This window comes from Coregonus clupeaformis, chromosome 36 (genome assembly GCF_020615455.1).
Source record: "Coregonus clupeaformis isolate EN_2021a chromosome 36, ASM2061545v1, whole genome shotgun sequence".
In the NCBI taxonomy this organism is placed as follows: Eukaryota; Metazoa; Chordata; class Actinopteri; order Salmoniformes; family Salmonidae; genus Coregonus; species Coregonus clupeaformis.
The window spans coordinates 12,503,691-12,525,243 of NC_059227.1; the positions used below are offsets into that span (position 1 = coordinate 12,503,691).

The 21,553-nt window shown below is 41.5% G+C and overlaps 1 protein-coding gene across 2 annotated transcripts in view; it reads left to right on the plus strand.

Annotated features, from left to right (window-relative positions):
* Positions 1-21,553, plus strand: part of LOC121552132 (nesprin-2-like) — a 236,291-nt gene that overhangs the window by 156,229 nt on the left and 58,509 nt on the right. For both annotated transcript variants that reach the window (XM_045211261.1, XM_045211262.1), the window contains 10 exons: positions 2,769-2,951; positions 3,362-3,517; positions 3,725-3,832; positions 7,441-7,611; positions 8,287-8,420; positions 10,234-10,429; positions 15,277-15,459; positions 18,817-18,930; positions 19,009-19,163; positions 19,455-19,602. In XM_045211261.1, coding sequence (XP_045067196.1) covers positions 2,769-2,951; positions 3,362-3,517; positions 3,725-3,832; positions 7,441-7,611; positions 8,287-8,420; positions 10,234-10,429; positions 15,277-15,459; positions 18,817-18,930; positions 19,009-19,163; positions 19,455-19,602 — 1,548 coding nt within the window. The remainder of the gene's footprint in view (positions 1-2,768; positions 2,952-3,361; positions 3,518-3,724; positions 3,833-7,440; positions 7,612-8,286; positions 8,421-10,233; positions 10,430-15,276; positions 15,460-18,816; positions 18,931-19,008; positions 19,164-19,454; positions 19,603-21,553) is intronic.

Below are 21,553 nucleotides of genomic sequence, written 5' to 3' on the forward strand. Positions count from 1 at the left end.
TTGGGGGGGACATAAAAGACACACAAGCAAACCAGCTCCAAGTGATTTTCATTTTGGAAAGTATTCTCACGCATAATAGAGTGTGATCATATACAAATGTAAGCAAGGTTTGAAATGATTATGTTTTAGTCAAATATAATACTTCTTGCGGTCAATTTGCAGTCTACAAATTATTTGTAATTATGTTCTGGACCCCTGTCCATCCTCTCAAGAAAAAATTGGCCAGCGGCTGAATCTAGTTGATGATCCCTGCACTAAATCGTGACGATCAAAATTGGAAGTACAACTATCCAAAGGTGCGGTATTACTCTTCTTGCATATTTAACTGAACAATTTAAACACATCAAATCAAATATTATTCCTGATTTTAAAAAAATATATATTTTTAAATAAGCATCTTGTGTTTAGGATTCCTTCATCGGTATCATCCAATTCCATGTATTCAGTACAAAGGTTGGTTTGCTCATAGTTTTGTAGACTTTCCATTGGCACACAGAAACACAATCCACAATAGAAATAGGGAAAGGTGAATACAATGGAGGAACACAAATGAATTTATAGGCCTAAATTCACACCAAAGCAACGCTCTATAATGGAAGGTCACAATGTTGGAGATGATGACTTAGGAGTCAGTGATTGGATGATTTAGAAACAGTGAACACAATTGCACACATTTATCTTCTAATGAAAATAATCTGTTAATATTCTGTGAACAAAACACTTAACAGTGTATTTTGTTTTCAATGATGACATTTGTTTTTAATGTTTTGCAAAAGGTGGTCCAAGATATTCAAGTCAGGTAGTAAGATAAAGAAAATGATCAGAGGTTCTGTAAATGTACAGTATTTGAGCATTTGATCATCGCTGTTCTGCTATAGATACGTTTCAACACAGATCCAAAAATTGCTTGTACGCGATTGAGAAAAACTGTAATGTCCGAAAGGTACTACAGCGTGTAGTGTATTCTACAGTCGTGGTCAAAAATTTTGAGAATGACACAAATACTAATTTTCACAAAGTCACTGCCTCAGTTTTGATGATGGCAATTTGCATATACTCCAGAATGTCATGAAGAGTGATCAGATGAATTGCAATTAATTGCAAAGTCCCTCTTTGCCATGAAAATGAACTTAATCCCCAAAAAACATTTCCACTGCATTTCAGCCCTGCCACAAAAGGACCAGCTGCCATCATGTCAGTGATTCTTTCGTTAACACAGGTGAGAGTGTTGACGAGGACAAGCCTGGAGATCACTCTGTCATGCTGATTGAGTTAGAATAACAGACTGGAAGCTTTAAAAGGAGGGTGGTGCTTGAAATCATTGTTCTTCCTATGTTAACCAGGGTTACCTGCAAGGAAACACGTGCCGTCATCATTGCTTTGCACAAAAAGGGCTTCACAGGCAAGGATATTGCTGCTAGTAAGATTGCACCGAAATCAAACATTTATCGGATCATCAAGAACTTCAAGGAGAGAGGTTCAATTGTTGTGAAGAAGAAGTCAGGGCGCCCAAGAAAGTCCAGCAAGCGCCAGGACCGTCTCCTAAAGTTGATTCAGCTGCGGGATCAGGGCACCACCAGTGCAGAGCTTGCTCAGGAATGGCAGCAGGCAGGTGTGAGTGCATCTGCATGCACAGTGAGGCGAAGACTTTTGGAGGATGGCCTGGTGTCAAGAAGGGCAGCAAAGAAGCCACTTCTCTCCAGGAAAAACAACAGGGACAGACTGATATTCTGCAAAAGGTACAGGGATTGGACTGCTGAGGACTGGGGTAAAGTCATTTTCTCTGATGAATCCCCTTTCCGATTGTTTGGGGCATCCGGAAAACACCTTGTCCGGAGAAGACAAGGTGAGCGCTACCATCAGTCTTGTGTCATGCCAACAGTAAAGCATCCTGAGACCATTCATGTGTGGGGTTGCTTCTCAGCCAAGGGAGTGGGCTCATTCACAATTTTGCCTAAGAACACAGCCATGAATAAAGAATGGTACCAACACATGAGACCAACTTCTCCCAACCATCCAAGAACAGTTTGGTGACGACCAATGCCTTTTCCAGCATGATGGAGCACCTTGCCATAAGGCAAAAGTTATAACTAAGTGGCTCGGGGAACAAAACATCGACATTTTGGGTCCATGGCCAGGAAACTCCCCAGACCTTAATCCCATTGAGAACTTGTGGTCGATCCTCAAGAGGTGCGTGGACAAACAAAACCCACAATTCTGACAAACTCCAAGCATTAATTATGCAAGAATGGGCTGCCATCAGTCAGGATGTGGCCCAGAAGTTAATTGACAGCATGCCAGGGCGGATTGCAGAGTTCTTGAAAAAGAAGGGTCAACACTGCAAATATTGACTCTTTGCATAAACTTAATGTAATTATCAATAAAATCCTTTGACACTGATGGAATGCTTGTAATTATACTTCAGTATACCATAGTAACATCTGACAAAAATATCTCATAACACTGAAGCAGCGAACTTTGTGAAGACCAATACTTGTGTCATTCTCAAAACTTTTGACCACGACTATACAGTGTACTACAAAATTCGATAGTAAGTACTACACGATCGAGAGATACTAGTGTGTAGTGTATTCTACAGTATACTACAAAATTCTATAGTAAGCACTACACATGATCGAGGGAAACTACAGAATGTATTATAGTATTCTACAGTAAACTGTAGTATTTTTTATGTGGGGTAGTAGAGTAGAGTAGTAGGGATTCCTGTGTGTTAATGCCAGTGTGTGCTGTGGCGTTTCATTCCTTAGGGGTGCCAGGCAGGCAGTGCCAGCGGGCAACTCACCCTGGATTTCCTGTGCCAGTCCGGACCGCAGTCAGTGGCAGCGTCGGACAACTCTGCCCGCTGCTCTGAGGAGCGCACACTCTTTGCAGAGCGAATGGGAGCCCTCAACTTGAGCTGGCTCCTCCTAGAAGGGAAGCTGGGCAGTCAGGTGAGTACGACAGCGAACCAAATAAAACCAGGCTCACTATTGTGATAGCCAATCAAATTAAGGCTTTTTATCATCTAAACAAGGAATCAGGACTCTACTAAATAAAGGTGGAAAGCTGTCAACTGCAAAGTATAATAATATTTAAAAAATGATGACCAGGAGTTTCACAAAATCTTCATAGCTAACGTAGTACTTTATCAACATTTGTCAATTGAAGCAGTTTGCTTTTCTTAGAGTGGCATGGGTCTGGGTCATCGAGAGAAATAAAGGGCTGGGGTCAATTCCATTTCAATTCAGTCGATTCAGGAAGTGAACTGACATTTCCAATTCTAATTTTCCATCGTGAATTTACCGAATTGAAATGGAATTGACCCCAACCCTCGTGTCTGTATGATACCTATGGTTTGCAGGTGCGCCATGCTGAGGAGCTGTTCCACACCTGCGCAGACAGAGAGAAGCGACTGCGGCGGGTGCTCAGCTGGGCCGAGGGGGAAAGAAAGAAGCTGAGGGAGTGGCAGAGACCTGTCAGTCAGACGCAGGTGGACAAGGCCCTGCTTGAGTGGGAGGTATGGAGCGTTTAACAAGCCAGAACTTGAGACATGGATACTATACTCTATGCACTGTATGTAGATGGGGACTTCATTGAGTGAATAGTGTGTGTTTGTGTGTGTGTGCTTGTTTGCGTGCTCACGCATGTGTGTGCGCATGCCTGAGTTGTGTGCATTTCTTTATAGAACAGTTGACAAAAGGTGACTTCCTCTCTATCTGTTCAGGCTGTGGAGGAGAAACTGAAAGACGTGTTTGTGGAGGTAGAGGATCTGGTCCAGGACACCTGGTCTGCAGACACAGTCAACCAGGTCTGCACAAACCTCAACCAACAGGTGACTAACACACACATTGACACAGGCCACAAGTTAACTAGTTAACTATGGTTTTTGTTAGTTAACTATGGTTTTGTTTGTTAACTATGGTTTAATTTATTAAACTCAGACTCTGCGATATGACATTGCCACAAGCAGCACCGCAGATACAGTGCCTACCATAACTATTCAGTGCCCTTGGATTTTTTCACAGGTGTTACAAAGTGGGGTTGAAATGGATTTAATTGTGATTTTTTTTTTCACTGATCTACAGAAAATACTCCATAATGTCAAAGTAAAAAGAAAATTATATAAATGTTAACAAATTAATAAAAAATGTATAACTGACATTTCTTGGTTATATACAGTACCAGTCAAAAGTTTGGACGCACTTACTCATTCAAGGGTGTTTCTTTATTTTTATAATTTTTTACATTGTAGAATAATAGTGAAGACATCAAAACTATGAAGTAACACATATGGAATCATGTAGTAACCAAAAAAGTGTTAAACAAATCAAAATATATTTTATATTTGAGATTCTTCAAATAGCCACCCTTTGCCTTGATGCCAGCTTTGAATACTCTTGGCATTTCCTCAACCAGCTTCACCTGGAATGCTTTTCCAACAGTCTTGAATGAGTTCCCCCATTTGATGAGCACTTGTTGGCTGCTTTTCCTTCACTCTGCCGTCCAACTTATCCCAAACCATCTCAATTGGGTTCAGGTCGGGGGATTGTGTAGGCCAGGTCATCTGATGCAGCACTCCATCACTCTCCTTCTTGGTAAAATAGCCATTACACAGCCTGGAGGTGTGTTGGGTCATTGTCCTGTTGAAAAACAAACTATAGTCCCACTAAGCCCAAACCAGATGGGATGGCGTATCACTGCAGAATGCTGTGGTAGCCATGCTGGTTAAGTGTGCCTTGAATTCTAAATAAATCACAGACAGTGTCACCAGCAAAGCACCCCCACACCATAACACCTCCTCCTCCATGCTTTACGGTGGGAGCTACACATGCGGAGATCATCCGTTCACCCACACCGCGTCTCACAAAGACACAGCGGTTGGAACCAAAAATCTCCAATTTGGACTCCAGACCAAAGGACAAATTTCCACCGGTCTAATGGCCATTGCTTGTGTTTCTTGGCCCTAGCAGGTCTATTCTCCTTATTGGTGTCCTTTAGTAGTGGTTTCTTTGCAGCAATTCGACCATGAAGGCCTGATTCACACAGTCCCCTCTGAACATTTGATGTTGAGATGTGTCTGTTACTTGAACTCTGTGAAGCATTTATTTGGGCTGCAATTTCTGAGGCTGGTAACTCTAACGAACTTATCCTCTGCAGCAGAGGTAACTCTGGGTCTTCCATTCCTGTGGTGGTCCTCATGAGAGCCAGTTTCATCATAGTGCTTGATGGTTTTTGCGACTGCACTTAAAGCAACTTTAAAAGTTCTTGAAATGTTCCGTATTGACTGACCTTCATGTCTTAAAGTAATGATGGACTGTCATTTCTCTTTGCTTATTTGAGCTGTTAATATGGACTTGATCTTTTACCAAATAGGGCTATCTTCTGTATACCCCTCCTACCTTATCACAACACAACTGATTGGCTCAAATGCATTAAGGAGGAAAGAAATTCCACAAATTAACTTGTAAGAAGGCACATCTGTTAATTGAAATGCATTCCAGTTGACTACCTCATGAAGCTGGTTGACAGAATGCCAAGAGTATGCAAAGCTGTCATCAAGGCAAAGGGTGGCTATTTGAAGAATATTTTGTTTAACACTTTTTTGGTTACTACATGATTCCATATGTGTTATTTCATAGTTTTGATGTCTTCACTATTATTCTATTCTATTATTAACCCTTGAATGAGTAGGTGTGTCCAAACTTTTGACTGGTACTGTAAGTATTAACCCCCTTTGATATGGCAAGCCTAAATAAGTTCAGGAGTATTGCACTCTGTGTACAATAATAGGGGTAGACATGGTTTTTGAATGACTACCCCTTCTCTGTACCCCCCACACCCAATTATCTGTAAGGTCCTTCAGTCAAATAGTATATTTCAAGCACAGATTCAACTACAAAGACCAGGGAGCTTTTCCAATGCTTCGCAAAGAAGGGCACTGATTGATAGATCAAAAACGCAGACACTGAATATCCATTTGAGCATGGTGAAGTTATTAATTAGGCTAATATTAATCACTACAAATATACATGCATCTTCCTAGCTGAGTTGCCGGAGAGGAAGTAACCGCTCAGGGATTTCACCATGAGGCCAATGGTGATTTTAAAACTGTTACCGAGTTTAATGGCTGTGATAGGAGAAAACTGAGGATGGATCAACAACATTATAGTTACTCCACAATACTAGCCCAAATGACAGAGTGAAAAGAAGGAAGCCTATACATAATATAAATATTCAAAACATGCATCCTGTTTGCAACAAGGCACTAAAGTAATACTGCAAAAATGTGGCAAAGGAATACACTTTTTGTCCTGAATACAAAGCGTTATGTTTGGGGCAAATCCAACACAACACATCATTGAGTACCGCTCTCCATATTTTCAAGCATGGTGGTGGCTGCATCATCTACACCAAATCTACACTGTAGCTTCTTACCAAGAAAACAGTAAATGTTCTTGAGTGGCCATGTTACAGTTTTGACTTAAATCGTCTTGACAATCTATGGCGAGACTTGAAAATGGCTGTCTGGCAATGATCAACAACTAAATTGACAGAGCTTGAAGGATTTTGAAAAGAATAATGGGCAAATATTGCACAACCCAGGTGTGCAAAGCTCCTTACCCAACAAGCTTCACAGCTGTAATTGCTGCCAAATGTGTTTCTAACATGTATTAACTCGGGGGGGATACTTATCTGATCAAGATATTTTAGTTAAATTCTTCATTAAAAGATGAACATATATATATATATGCTTTTTCTTCTAAATCCATTTTAATCCCCACTTTGTAACACAATAAAATGTGAAGAAATCCAAGGGGGGTAAATACTTATTATAGGCGCTGTATTCAGATGAGCATGATGCAAGACTTTGCTCTCACACAGTCATGCAGAGTATCTGCGCATGTGCACGGGTGCGCTTCACGCTGCCACAAAGTGATAGCTACGAGGTCAAAACAGAGGAGAAGTTTAGCCTCGCACTTCAATGCTCTTAGTTGTTGTGGAAATTGACCCAATATTGCTGTTTACTTCATGCATAATTTTATCTTTACTTATGGTTTTATTTGTTATCTGTGCTCATATTAAAAAACAAGGAAAACCCATCAAAAATAATTTAATTTGAAAATGTATTTTCATGCTGGGCTGAAAGAGAAGTCTGCAAACACTTGGGTCCTGCAGGACCCCATTGCTGCCATGTTTCCACTGCTCTGGCATGTTATGTGTCATACAATATGACATATAAGCGCTTTACACACTACTGAGCTAAACTGAGTTAAACAAAACCAAGCTGTACTGAGCTGGCCTTGCTACGCATCCACTATAGTTGTTGGAACCATGCAGAAAAATACATTGTGAAAATGAAATATCCATGCCAACACAGCTTGTTTCAGGTCAACATGATAGTGTGAAAAGGGTGCTATTGGTATTTTGTGTCCCCTACAGGTTGGGAGCCTAAGGCCTGCTCTCCAGCGGGTGCGTGTTCAGTGGGGCCAGTTTGAGAAGGAGCTGGGTGATGTTTCACTCTACACCACTAGGCTGCGCTGTGGTCTGGAACACAGCAGTGGCCCCCTCCTCTCCTCCCACCAGGTCAAAAGGCATGTGGAGCAGCTACAGGTGAGTGTGATGGAGTAGTCAACCATATAAGAAGAGACACATCAAGGGGCAGTTCCACCAAGCTAGCTACGTGATCCACATTTAGTGCATACAGTCCAGTACAGCACTCCTTTGAAATTAAGTTGTTTTTGACAAATATGGAAATGTGTTGAAGACATATTCAGCTACTTAAGGCTAGCTAATGTATTGAGATTCAGAGAAAACCTACCAGCAAGGGACAAGTTTGTCACTTTCCCCATTGGCAACCAGCTAGCTAAAATCCTGCCCATGTCTGCTTAATGACCAGTACAAGAAGTGCTCGTCAGTTCCGACTCTCTGTTTTGAAACCTCTCTGTCTCAACCATTAACCACTGATACAGGGGCCAATATTTTACAATCCACCGTAATGGTAGATAAATATGAATTAAAAGATGATTGAAAGAGATACCATCACGCTAACCTTGAACTACTGTAGACAACCCGACATTGTGGGTATAGAACATGTGACGTAGACACATATTGTGTGCCAGATGTATAGGATAGCCTATATCTTCCTAACATGCAAAGCTACCAAACCTATATCTCCCATACACAGCGTGCATCAAGGCTGTAGGAGATTTTGTCATGAAATGCTGTTTGGTTTGGTGAGTTGGAAAGGGAGTGTTTGTTTACACTATGGCATTTCTCTGTCCATAGTGCCTCCAGGTGGAGGCTGGGATGGGGGCGGAGATGTGGGCTGCTCTGGACCAGTCGTACGCAGACCTGAGGGACGCAGTCAGTCCTGGAGCGGCCCAACTCCTTACTGAGAGACTTGAGGAGGAGAGAACACAGTCAGTACCACCGCTAACTGGACCTTTAAAGGGGCAATCAGCAGTTGAAACAATAACAATGCGTCCTTCCTGCTCCTGTTCCAGTAAAAATCTGAGGGATAAGGCTGGAGAAATGTAACCACTCTCAAATTCATAGACAGAGCTATGGATGCAAGGACTGACCATCCATAATATTAAAAGTATAGTTTTAACCATGTTTTGAAGCTATAAAGAGTTTGTTTACATTTACTTTGTTTACAAACATTGAAATAAAACAAACTTATATGTTGGGTTCTGATTGGGTACAACAGTTGATCTAAGCTCATGAGGCATTTACAAGTTAAACTCTTCAATAATCAATAGGTACATATGATTAATTTATACATCCAAAAATGGATGTAGCAAATGCAAATTGCCCCTTTAAGGTGGACTCGGCAATGTGACATAATCAAACAGCAGGGTCATGTTTAGTAAGCACGAAATGGAAGAAAATATATCTTACAATATATATACAGTACCAGTCAAAAGTTTGGACACACCTACTCATTCAAGGGTTTTTCTTTATTTTTACTATTTTCTACATTGTAGAAAAATAGTGAAGACATCAAAACTATGAAATAACACATATGGAATCATGTAGTAACCAAAAAAGTGTTAAACAAATCAAAATATATTTTTGATTTTTGATTCTTCAATGTAGCCACCCTTTGCCTTGATGACAGCTTTGTCTTCATAGATTTAAATGCTGCTGTTGTTAATAAGCAGGAAGTTGGCCTGCTGTGTTGATGATGTCATAATGCTGAGTCCATAGAATTAGGAATTAGAATACTAGAATTGACATGAACCTTCTTACGATGGGATAAAGGTCAGCCATTTTGGTCAGGGAGTTGGTCAACCATGGTTTGCCAGTGCTGTGATAAGATATTGTGTAAAATAATGAATTTTGAAGAATTGATCTGTACTGTATGTTTGTTTGCCAGCTAGCCAGCCAGTTTTAGAGGAATGATTCCATATTTTTTCCAATTAACTGCCAATATGCCAACATTCTGTTCAAATAGTCAATCCACAGCCATACACTGACTGAAATCAGATATTCCATAAAAAATCTGCCGTTTCCAGCTACAATAGCCATTTACAACATTAACAATGTCTACACTGTATTTCTGATCAATTTGATGTTATTTTAATGGACAAAAAAACTGCTTTTCTTTTGAAAACAAGGACATTTCTAAGTGACCCCAAACTTTTGAACGGTAGTGTCTATATATATCGACATTTATGGTCTGTTTGCATATATTTTAGAGGTTATTGTATTTATGATTATATGACAAGATTTTAGGTTGACAATAATTCTATTACACAATTTCTGATATATCACATGCCTTTGTTTTATTTTCCTGCATAAGTAAAATCAGGATTATGCCTCTACTGACATTAATTGTAATTAGACTGGCTTGGATTTCTCCCTGACTAATATGGCTGCCATTTTCACCCCATTCTGGAACTTCGAGGGTTTATGACATAGCCCCTCTAGTAATTTAATAGGATCTCTATGGCTGGGTCTACCTAACCTGAAAGTGTCACTTCATCATTGAAGACTCATTTTGCGCCATCTACTGTCAATCACTAAAGCAATAAGAAAACACAGTTGTTCATTTCGCTCCTCTATTTTGCCATCAGCACGTCATATTGCTTTGTATATGGCTAGTGAATAACTTTAAAACAAGATGCCTCAGTTTATAAAAAAAAAAAAATGGCAGGCAGCCCACTTTGTTGTTGTTTGAATCCCAGATTGCCCCTTTATTATGTTTAAAATACTCTCACCCCCTGTCAGGTGGAAGGCAGTATTGCAGGAAGTGGATGAGGAGCTGCTGAGAACTGGGGATCTGCTGTCATTCTGGGGGGAATACAGCCGTTTGTCCGACCAGTGCTCCGTCCACCTGCAACACCACCAGGACCAGTGGGGGGCACTGCTCAGCTCCCTGTCGACACCATGCCACGCCACACAGGACCTGGTTGACACCATCAAGGTGAGTGTCACTGTCACTCGGGTTGGGATTTATTCAAATTGAAGTCTACTGAGTGTACAAAACATTAGGAACACCTGCTCTTTCCATGAAATAGACTGAACGCTATGATCCCTTATTGATGTCACTTGTTAAATCCACTTCAATCAGTGTAGATGAAGGGGAGGAGACAGGTTAAAGAATGATTTTAAAGTCCTAAGACAATTGAGACATGGATTGTGCATGTGTGCCATTCAGAGGGTGAATGGGCAAGACAAAATATTTAAGTGCCTTTGAGCGGGGTATGGTAGTAGGTGCCAGGCGCACCGGTTTGAGTGTGTCAAGAACTGCAACGCTGCTGGGTTTTTCACGCTCAACAGTTTCCTATGTGTATCGAGAATGGTCGACCACCCAAAGGACATCCAGCCAACATGACACAATTGTGGAAAGCATTGGAGTCAACATGGGCCAGCATCCCTGTGGAACACTTTAGACACCTTGTAGAGTCCATGCCCCGACGAATTGAGGCTGTTCTGAGGGCAAAAGAGGGTTCAACTCAATATTAGGAAGGTGTTCCTAATATTTGGACACTCAGTGTATATAGCTTCTCCTTTTCAGTTTATTGAGTTGAGTTCTATTTCAGTATACATGGCAGCTAAAAGCTGAATTGAGTATACATCAAGAAATTCAAGAAAAAACAAAGTAAATGTCAATAAATGTGTGTGCTAATCTAGAAAATTCGTAAATCTGATGGGTCATGGAGAGTTGTTCAGTTCAAGCACTTCGGATGGTGAGCGGAGTAGAGAAAACATTGATGGTCAGGAGGAGGAGGGAGCATCTCAGTCACAGCCAGGGAGTCCGAGACAGACAGGTCCGTAGCCTCATCAGCGCACATCGCCTCTGGCGCACAGGCTCACCTCACATTTGGTAACAGAGTAGTTGACAATCTTCACTACTGCAAGTCATTTCCAGTAATGTAGTCCTCTCCTATCCCGAGTCACTTGCTTTTGCGATGTTGAGGCATTCAAACGACAACAGTCCCATTCAAAGCTAACATTAGCTAGCTAACTTAGCTAGCCAAGCCAAACTGCCAACAGTCTTCAAACCGTCAGATACATAAATTCTAAATAAAAACGGGTCAAATCACGACTCAGTAAATGATCAGAAACAAAAAGCAGATGAAAAATACATAAAAAACACTTAAAAACACAATAATATGTTGTTGTTTTTTTATTACAGAGCTCTCTGTTTAGGCTGCCATATGGCCAGTGTTGGGGTCGTGAAAGTAATATATTACCTTACTCGTGACTTCTTTCAACAGTAATTAATTACTTTACTCATTACTGCCTGGGAACAGTAATTAGTTACACTACACGTTATATTACTTTTGCGTTACACCCCAAAACATTGCGCGTCCTCACTAAATGTAAATAATATCACCAACACAAGTAAAACAAAATTAATAAATTCAAGTAGGCTATGTGCAATAGGCCTGCAGATATCAACTCACAGGGCATTGAGGGCAAGGATATGAACACTATCTAAGCCTACCTGGACTATGGCATCGGGCAGGCCAGCTGTCATCTGAGAGAGACAGTCCTTCAGTGCCAGTGTCTTGGACATCAACATATCCAGGGTTGGTAGTAGATTTTCGTAGAAACAGTTCTCCTCCCCTTGCAAGATGTCCAATGACACAGTGAATGGCTTCATGACTGTGCAATATTCCCTCAGGAATTTATACTCTTTGTCAGTGATGCATTTTACCCCCAGTTGCAGAGAGTGCTCAACTCTGTGATGGAGAAATGCAATGTTTTAAACACTTCTGCCATTTTTCATCTCCCTCACTAAAAGCAGTTAGTAGTAGTGGGTGCGTGCGTAAAACAGGAACTTGGTGAGAAGATGTCAGACTCAGGACGAAAACAATTATATAGAATCCGGGGCGTTTAAAAAATATATAAATTGAGCCAACAGAGAGGGAATAATAATCATCACATATATTTTTGGGGATCAGTAACTGTAATAGGAAGAGAAATATTTAAAAATTTGCGAAGTAACAACGACCTCTGATCAGTAACTGTAATATTATTACTCATATTGGAACAGTACTCCATTATATTACCTGTTACTGCAAAAGTAATATTATTACTGTAATGGGTAAAGTAACGTGTTACACCCAACACTGCTTATGGCGCGCCATGGCAACCACTGTGTATTGAGAAGTCATTGAAAATGTATACAGTTGAAGTCGGAAGTTTACATACACTTAGGTTGGAGTCATTAAAACTCGTTTTTCAACCACTCCACAAATTTCTTGTTAACAAACTATAGTTTTGGCAAGTCGGTTAGGACATCTACTTTGTGCATGACACAAGTAATTTTTCCAACAATTGTTTACAGACAGATTATTTCACTTATAATTCACTGTATCACAATTTCAGTGGGTCAGAAGTTTACATACACTAAGTTGACTGTGCCTTTAAACAGCTTGGAAAATTCCAGAAAATGATGTCATGGCTTTAGAAGCTTCTGATAGGCTAATTGACATCATTTGAGTCAATTGGAGGTGTACCTGTGGATGTATTTCAAGGCCTACCTTTAAACTCAGTGCCTTTTTGCTTGACATCATGGGAAAATCAAAAGAAATCCGCCAGGACCTCAGAAAACAAATTGTAGACCTCCACAAGTCTGGTTCATCCTTGGGAGCAATTTCCAAATGCCTGAAGGTACCACGTTCATCTGTACAAACAATAGTACGCAAGTATAAACACCATGGGACCACGCAGCCGTCATACCGCTCAGGAAGGAGACGCGTTCTGTCTCCTAGAGATTAACGTACTTTGGTGCGAAAAGTGCAAATCAATCCCAGAACAACAGCAAAGGACCTTGTGAAGATGCTGGAGGAAACAGGTACAAAAGTATCTATATCCACAGTAAAACAAGTCCTATATCGACATAACCTGAAAGGCCGCTCAGCAAGGAAGAAGCCACTGCTCCAAAACCGCCATAAAAAAGCCAGACTACGGTTTGCAACTGCACATGGGGACAAAGATCGTGATTTTTTGAGAAATGTCCTCTGGTCTGATGAAACAAAAATAGAACTGTTTGGCCATAATGACCATTGTTATGTTTGGAGGAAAAAGGGGGTCACTTGCAAGCCGAAGAACACCATCCCAACCGTGAAGCACCATGCTCTGGGGGTGCTTTGCTGCAGGAGGGACTGGTGCACTTCACAAAATAGATGGCATCATGAGGAAGGAAAATTATGTGGATATATTGAAGCAACATCTCAAGACATCAGTCAGGAAGTTAAAGCTTGGTCGCAAATGGGTCTTCCAAATGGACAATGACCCCAAGCATACTTCCAAAGTTGTGGCAAAATGGCTTAAGGACAACAAAGTCAAGGTATTGGAGTGGCCATCACAAAGACTTGACCTCAATCCTATAGAAAATGTGTGGGCAGAACTGAAAAAGCGTGTGCGAGCAAGGAGGCCTACAAACCTGACTCAGTTACAACAGCTCTGTCAGGAGGAATGGGCCAAAATTCACCCAACTTATTGTGGGAAGCTTGTGGAAGGCTACCCAAAACATTTGACCCAAGTTAAACAATTTAAAGGCAATTCTACCAAATACGAATTGAGTGTATGTAAACTTCTGACCCACTGGGAATGTGATTAAATAAATAAAAGCTGAAATAAATAATTCTCTCTACTATTATTCTGACATTTCACATTCTTAAAATAAAGTGGTGAGCCTAACTGACCTAAGACAGGGAATTGTTACTAGGATTAAATGTCAAGAATTGTGAAAAACTGAGTTTAAATGTATTTGGCTAAGGTGTATGTAAACTTCCGACTTCAACTGTATAATGACACCAATATGTGTTCTGTGTCATGTAAGGTACACAGATCATAGGGTCTTACAGGAGGCATGTATTGGTCTAAAGATGGCCTAAATGGCCACTTTCATCATGATTTTCTCAAAAATGGTTTGTGAAACAAATGTAAAAAGCATGTCAAACATCCTTCCTCCCAATTAAGTTATTATATCAGAATTGCCAAATCAATCGGAGATACCAAAAGTATTTTCAGCCTACGTTGGCGTGGAATCACCCAATAGCAACAATAGGCCACGCTGTGCTGTGTGTGTATGTGTGTGCGCGTGCATGTATGTGTGTTCTCTTCCACCCCATACCTGACCCTGCAGACCAAGAAAAAGAAATGAGCTCGATATTATTTTGTAAGCAGTGAGCAACCTATCTTCCACTCGCTCCATTAGAGCACAACCCGATTCGTCATCCGTGCCTACTTCAAAAACCACTGACCACTTTTAATTAAAATACTCAGCTGTTTTGCTCTGTGAATACAAGACAAGGAGGATGTTTCCCTCTGAATTTGAGACCCAGAAAACACCAAAATATGCAGAGAAAAACGAAGCAAATACTGTAGTAGCGATGGCCAGTGATTTAACATTTACATTTTAGTCATTTAGCAGACGCTCTTATCCAGAGCGACTTACAGGAGCAATTAGGGTTAAGTGCCTTGCTTAAGGGCACATCGACAGATTTTTCACCTAGTCGGCTCGGGGATTAGAACCAGCGACCTTTCGGTTACTGGCACAACGCTCTTACCCACTAAGCTACCTGCCGCTCCAGCAATAACAAACATGAACCAACATGAACCAACATGAACCAACTAATCAAGGGCTTGGTGATGAGTTGACTAGTGGCAGGTTAGTCGTGCTAGTGTTAGGCTAGAACAAAAATGTGCAGCCCCTAGGTGTCCGTCAGGAGTGAATTGGCAATGTCTCACACATTTATGGCAGTAGCATCTCACTGGTGTGTGTGTGTGTGTGTATGTGTGTGTGTTTTCCAGCATCAGCAGGTTGGCTTTGAGGATGTTCAAGGCAGTCTGGGCAAAGTCCTGGAAGCCTCCAAGCCTCTGATTGGACAGACGGAGCCACTCGTCGCCGCCATCATCCAATCAGAGGCCAGGTTGTTGTCACGTGACCTTGTGCTGCTGGGCCAGGCGTTGTCAGGGAAACGTGCACGGCTTCAGGTGAGAGGGGAAAGCCATGTAGAAAATGTAAATAAATAAAATACAATGAACAGATTTTATCGTAAATATTGTGGAAAAATGTTAACACCAACATTGATGGATTTATACAACAAAATGAATGCATAGACATTTTATGAAAGTATGCTCCAAAAATATATTGTATGCTAAACAAAATTGGGAAATGAAATTATTTTATACTTATACAATTGCTCAGAGAAAAATATTTAGTTTAAACAAGTAATAATAATAATTTTTAAAAAGATAGGCGTTAAAATGATTGGCACCCCTGTTTTAATACTTTGTGCACCCTCCCCTTGTGAGGATAACAGCACTTAGCCTTTTTCTATAATGCTTTATGAGATTGGAGAACATATTGGGAGGGATCTTTTACCATTCCTCCAAATAGAATCATTGCAGATCCTTGATATCCTTCAGTCTGTGCTTATTGGCTGCTCTCTTCAATACAAACCAAAGGCTTCCAATGGGGTTCAAGTACGGAGACTGCAAAATGTTGATTTTGTGGTCAATTAACCATTTCTTTGTAGATTTTAATGTGTGCTTGGGGTCATTGTCTTGTTGGAAGATTAATTTGCACCACATTTCAGACTCCTGGCAGAGGCAACCAGGCTTTTGGCTAAAATGTCCTGGTACTTGGTAGAGTTCATGATGCTGTTGACCTTAACAAGGGCCCCAGGACCAGTGGAAGCAAAACAGACCCATAACATCAAAGATCCACCACCATATTTTACAGTAGAAATTAGGTTATTTTCTGCATTTGCATCCTTCTTTCGAGGCCAAACCCACCACTGGTGTACATGGCAAAGAGCTCTATTTTCGTCTCATCTGACCATAGCAGCCGATTCCAATTTAAGTACCAATGCCGTTTAGCAAACTCCAGGCATTTACATTTTATATGGCAGCCCTTCCAAATAGCCTGTTGGCATGAAGGTGGCTTCTAATAGTAGATTTGGAGGCTTGGTGACCTCAAGATGCTGTAATTCTCCAACTATGGCCCTTGGACTTCTTTGCCTCCCGAACCATCTTCCTCACTGTGTTTGGGGACAAGATATACAGTGTGCATTTCGAAAAATATTCACACCCCTTGACTTTTTGGACATTTTGTTTCCGTTACAGCCTTATTCTAAAATTGATTAAATTGTTTTTTCCCCCCTCATCAATCTACACACAATACCCCATAATGACAAAGCAAAAATAGGTTTTTAGATTTTTTGCAAATTTATTAAAAATAACAACTGAAATATCACATTTACCTAAGTATTCAGACCCTTTACGCAGTACTTTGTTGAAGCACTTTTGGCAGCGATTACAGCCTCAAGTCTTTTTGGGTATGATGCTACAAGCTCGGCACACCTGTATTTGTGGAGTTTCTCCCATTCGTCTCTGCAGATCCTCTCAAGCTCTGTCAGGTTGGATGGGGAGCGTCGCTGCACAGCTATTTTCAGATCTCTCCAGAGATGTTCGATCGGGTTCAAGTCCGTGGCTGGGCCACTCAAATCTGGCTGGGCCACTCAAGGACATTCAGAGACTTGTCCCGAAGCCTTGGCTGTGTGCTTAGGGTCGTTGTCCTGTTGGACGGTGAACCTTCGCCCCAGTCTGAGGTCCTGAGCGCTCTGGTGCAGGTTTTCATCAAGGATCTCTCTCTACTTTGCTCCGTTCATATTTTCCTCGATCCTGACTAGTCTCCCAGTCCCTGCCACTGAAAAACATCCCCACAGCATGATGCTGCCACCACCATGCTTCACTGTAGGGATGGTGCCAGGTTTCCTCCAGATGTGACGCTTGGCATTCAGGCCAAAGAGTTCAATCTTGGTTTCATCAGAACGGAGAATCTTGTTTCTCATGGTCTGAGAGTCCTTTAGGTGCCTTTTGGCAAACTCCATGTTATGTGCCTTTTACTGAGGAGTGGCTTCCGTTTGGCCACTGTACCATAAAGGCCTGATTGGTGGAGTGCTGCAGAGATGGTTGTCCTTCTGGAAGGTTGTCCCATCTCCACAGAGGAACTCTGGAGCTCTGTCAGAGTGACCATCGGGTTCTTGGTCACCTCCCTGACCAAGGCCCTTCACCCCCGATTGCTCAGTTTGGCCGGGCGGCCAGCTCTAGGAAGAGTCTTGGTGGTCCGCTGTGTTTTTGGGGACCTTCAATGCTGCAGAAATGTTTTGGTACCCTTCCCCATATCTGTGCCTCGACACAATCCTGTCCCGGAGCTCTACGGACAATTCCTTCGACCTCATGGCTTGGTTTTTGCTCTGACATGCACGGTCAACTGTTTGACCTTATATAGACAGGTGTGTGCCTTTCCAAATCATGTCCAATGAATTGAATTTACCACAGGTGGACTCCAATCAAGTTGCAGAAACATCTCAAGGATGATCAATGGAAACAGGATGCACCTGAGCTCAATTTCGAGTCTCATAGCAAAGGGTCTGAATACTTATGTAAATAAGGTATTTCTGTTTTTTATTTGTAATATATGTGCAAAAATTTCTAAAAGCCTGTTTTCGCTTTGTCATTATGGTGTATTGTGTGTAGATTAAAAACATTTAAATAAAAAAATCAATTTTAGAATTTCTTTTATTTCTTTTACCTTTATTTAACTAGACAAGTCAGTTAAGAACAAATTCTTATTTACAATGACGGCCTACACCGGCCAAACCCGGACGACGCTGGGCCAATTGTTCGCCGCCCTATGGGACTCCCAATCACGGTCGGTTGTGATACAGCCTGGAATCGAACCAGGTGGTCTGTAGTGACGCCTCGAGCACTGAGATGCAGTGCCTTAGACCGCTGCGCCACTCGGGAGAATAAGGCTGTAACGTGACAAAATGTGGAAAATGTCAGGGGTCTGAATACTTTCCGAAAGCACTGTACATGCATCCTCTACTAGGCATGTTTACCAGTGGTTTTAAACGTCTTAATTGTTGCTCTAATTGTGGTAAGTGGTATATTTTGTTTTTCAGTAGTTTTTTTTGTACCCATTGCCTGATTTATGAAAGTCAACAATCATTTGTCTCTTTTCATTTGTGAGTTCTTTGCCTTTCCCCATGGTGATGGATGACGAAGGGATTTTACATGCGTGTTACCAAATTTGTATACCCCAGTGAAACAGGAAGCCATGGAAGCCACAATACAGTTCCTTAAAATGAGATTAACTTAAAAAAGTAGAATGTCAATGCAGAGTTTATTTATAATAATCTCTAGGTTAGGGTTAGCCAAAACATTTTTATTGCATACAATATAGCTCAGTATTTGTATTGTTTCTTTTATAGTGTTTTTTGCTCATCAAGGGTGAGCAATACTTTTGGACTTCACTGTATGTGTTTGTGTGTTTGCTTACAGGAGGATTTGGATCAACGCCACACAATCAACAGTAGTATGGATTCACTGGAGCTGCAGATCGAGGCTTTGCATCACATGCTCACTTCTGATGTCTGCAGCATGGACAGTGTGAAGGTGAGTCAGACAACACACACACACGGACACACACGCACTCGTATTTAGTTGACCTATGTCCCTTCATTGCTCCTTCAGACTGCTCTGATGGAGCTGAGCCACCTGCGTCCTGCCCTGGATGACCTCACTGAGGCAAGCCTCTCTGTGACCCTGGATGGCCTGGAAGCAGATAGACTGAAGTCCCTGACCAGGAAGTGTGGGCAGGCCCTATCCTGCACCTCCCACATGAACAGGTAAGTGGGCCCATTAATTACAGATCTACTCTAGGATCAGTCTTCTCTCCCCCAATCCTTACCTTAACCATTAGCGTGGAAAGTGCAAAACTGACCCAATATCAGCTTTTCTTTTGGGGGGGGGGGGGTAAAATTACCATTAATTCCCAAGAGTAACAGATTTTTTTTTACAGATGACGTAACGGATTTTACTGAATAATTGGACCTGTATTGTGTGTGATTTGGTCTGTGTGTGCGTTTGTGTGTGTGTGTGTGTGTGTGTGTGTACTTACACGTGTGTGTGCTCAACAGAAAATTGCAGGCTGAGGCCCAGCACTCCCAGAGCCTTCAACAGAAGTGGGATAGCTGGGAGGGCTTCCAGGAGAAGATGGAGGAGGACCTGGCCCCAGACGTTTCAGGAAACTACTCCGGCCTCCATGAGCAACTGGCAATCCATCAGGTTCATTACCCTTTTTAAAAATAAAATATTCTACCATTGTTTTAATCATCAGATGATCAATCTCAATCATTATGGCTGCCATTGTATCACCACCCATCTCCTAGAGGTCCTGAATAAGATATATATGTATATATACAGCTGTGGAAAAAATTAAGAGACCACTGGAAATTGTTCTTAAATCAGCATCTCTACATGTATGACAGCCATTCCATTCCAGTGTCTGTTGAATTCCAACACAGGCACACCTCATTCTACTGAATGCCAAAAGGAACGTTTTGAGTAAGGAAAATAAGGGTTCAATTCTGGCTTTACTGGCAGAGGGATACAGTGAGCATCAGGTTGCTTCCATCCTTAACATTTCAAAGACTGCGGTTCATAAGAACAAGGTCAAGCAGCAGACGTTGGGGACAACAAAGCTACAGACTGGCAGAGGGCGAAAACGACTCTCTACTGACCGGGATGACCGCCAACTCATTCGAATGTCACTCAACAACCGTAGGATGACATCAAGTGACCTACAAAAAGAATGGCAAACGGCAGCTGGAGTGAAGTGCACGGCGAGGACGGTTCGAAACAGGCTGCTAGGGGCAGGGCTGAAGTCGTGCAAAGCTAGAAAAAAGCCCTTAATCAATGAGAAGCAAAGAAGAGCCAGGCTGAGGTTTGCAAAATACCATAAGGATTGGACCGTAGAGGACTGGAGTAAGGTCATCTTCTCTGATGAGTCCAATTTTCAGCTTTGCCCAACACCTGGTCGTCTAATGGTTAGACAGAGACCTGGAGAGGCCTACAAGCCACAGTGTCTCGCACCCACTGTGAAATTTGGTGGAGGATCGGTGATGATCTGGGGGTGCTTCAGCAAGGCTGGAATCGGGCAGATTTGTCTTTGTGAAGGACGCATGAATCAAGCCACATACAAGGTTGTCCTGGAAGAAAACTTGCTTCCTTTTGCTCTGACATTGTTCCCCAACTCTGAGGATTGGTTTTTCCAGCAGGACAATGCACCATGCCACACAGCCAGGTCAATCAAGGTGTGGATTGAGGACCACCAGATCAAGACCCTGTCATTGCCAGCCCAATCTCCAGACCTGAACCCCATTGAAAACTTCTGGAATGTGATCAAGAGGAAGATGGATGGCCACAAGCCATCAAACAAAGCCGAGCTGCTTGAATTTTTGCGCCAGGAGTGGCATAACGCTGCATATTTTTTGTTATTTTGACCAGTTGTCATTTTCTGCAAATAAATGCTCTAAATGACAATATTTTTATTTGGAATTTGGGAGAAATGTTGTCAGTAGTTTATAGAATATAACACAAATGTTATTTTTACCCAAACACATACCTATAAATAGTAAAACCAGAGAAACTGAACATTTTGCAGTGGTCTCTTATATACATCAGAGATGTATATACAGTACCAGTCTAAGGTTTGGACACACCTACTCATTCAAGGGTTTTTCTTAAATTTTTTTACTATTTTCTTCATTGTAGGTTAATAGAGAAGTCATCAAAACTATGAAATAACACACATGGAATCATGTAGTAACCAAAAAAGTGTTGCATCAGATGACCTGGCCTCTACAATCCCCCGACCTCAACCCAATTGAGATGATTTGGGATGAGTCGGACGGCAGAGTGAAGGAAAAGCAGCCAACAAGTGCTACAATAGCCATTTACAACATTAACAATGTCTACACTGTATTTCTGATCAATTTGATGTTATTTTAATGGACAAAAAAATAGCTTTTCTTTCGAAAACAAGGACATTTCTAAGTGACCCCAAACTTTTGAACGGTAGTGTATGTATGTATATGTATATATAGTGAGGGAAAAAAGTATTTGATCCCCTGCTGATTTTGAACGTTTGCCCACTGACATAGACATTATCAGTCTATAATTTTAATGGTAGGTTTATTTGAATAGTGAGAGACAGAATAACAACAACAAAATCTAG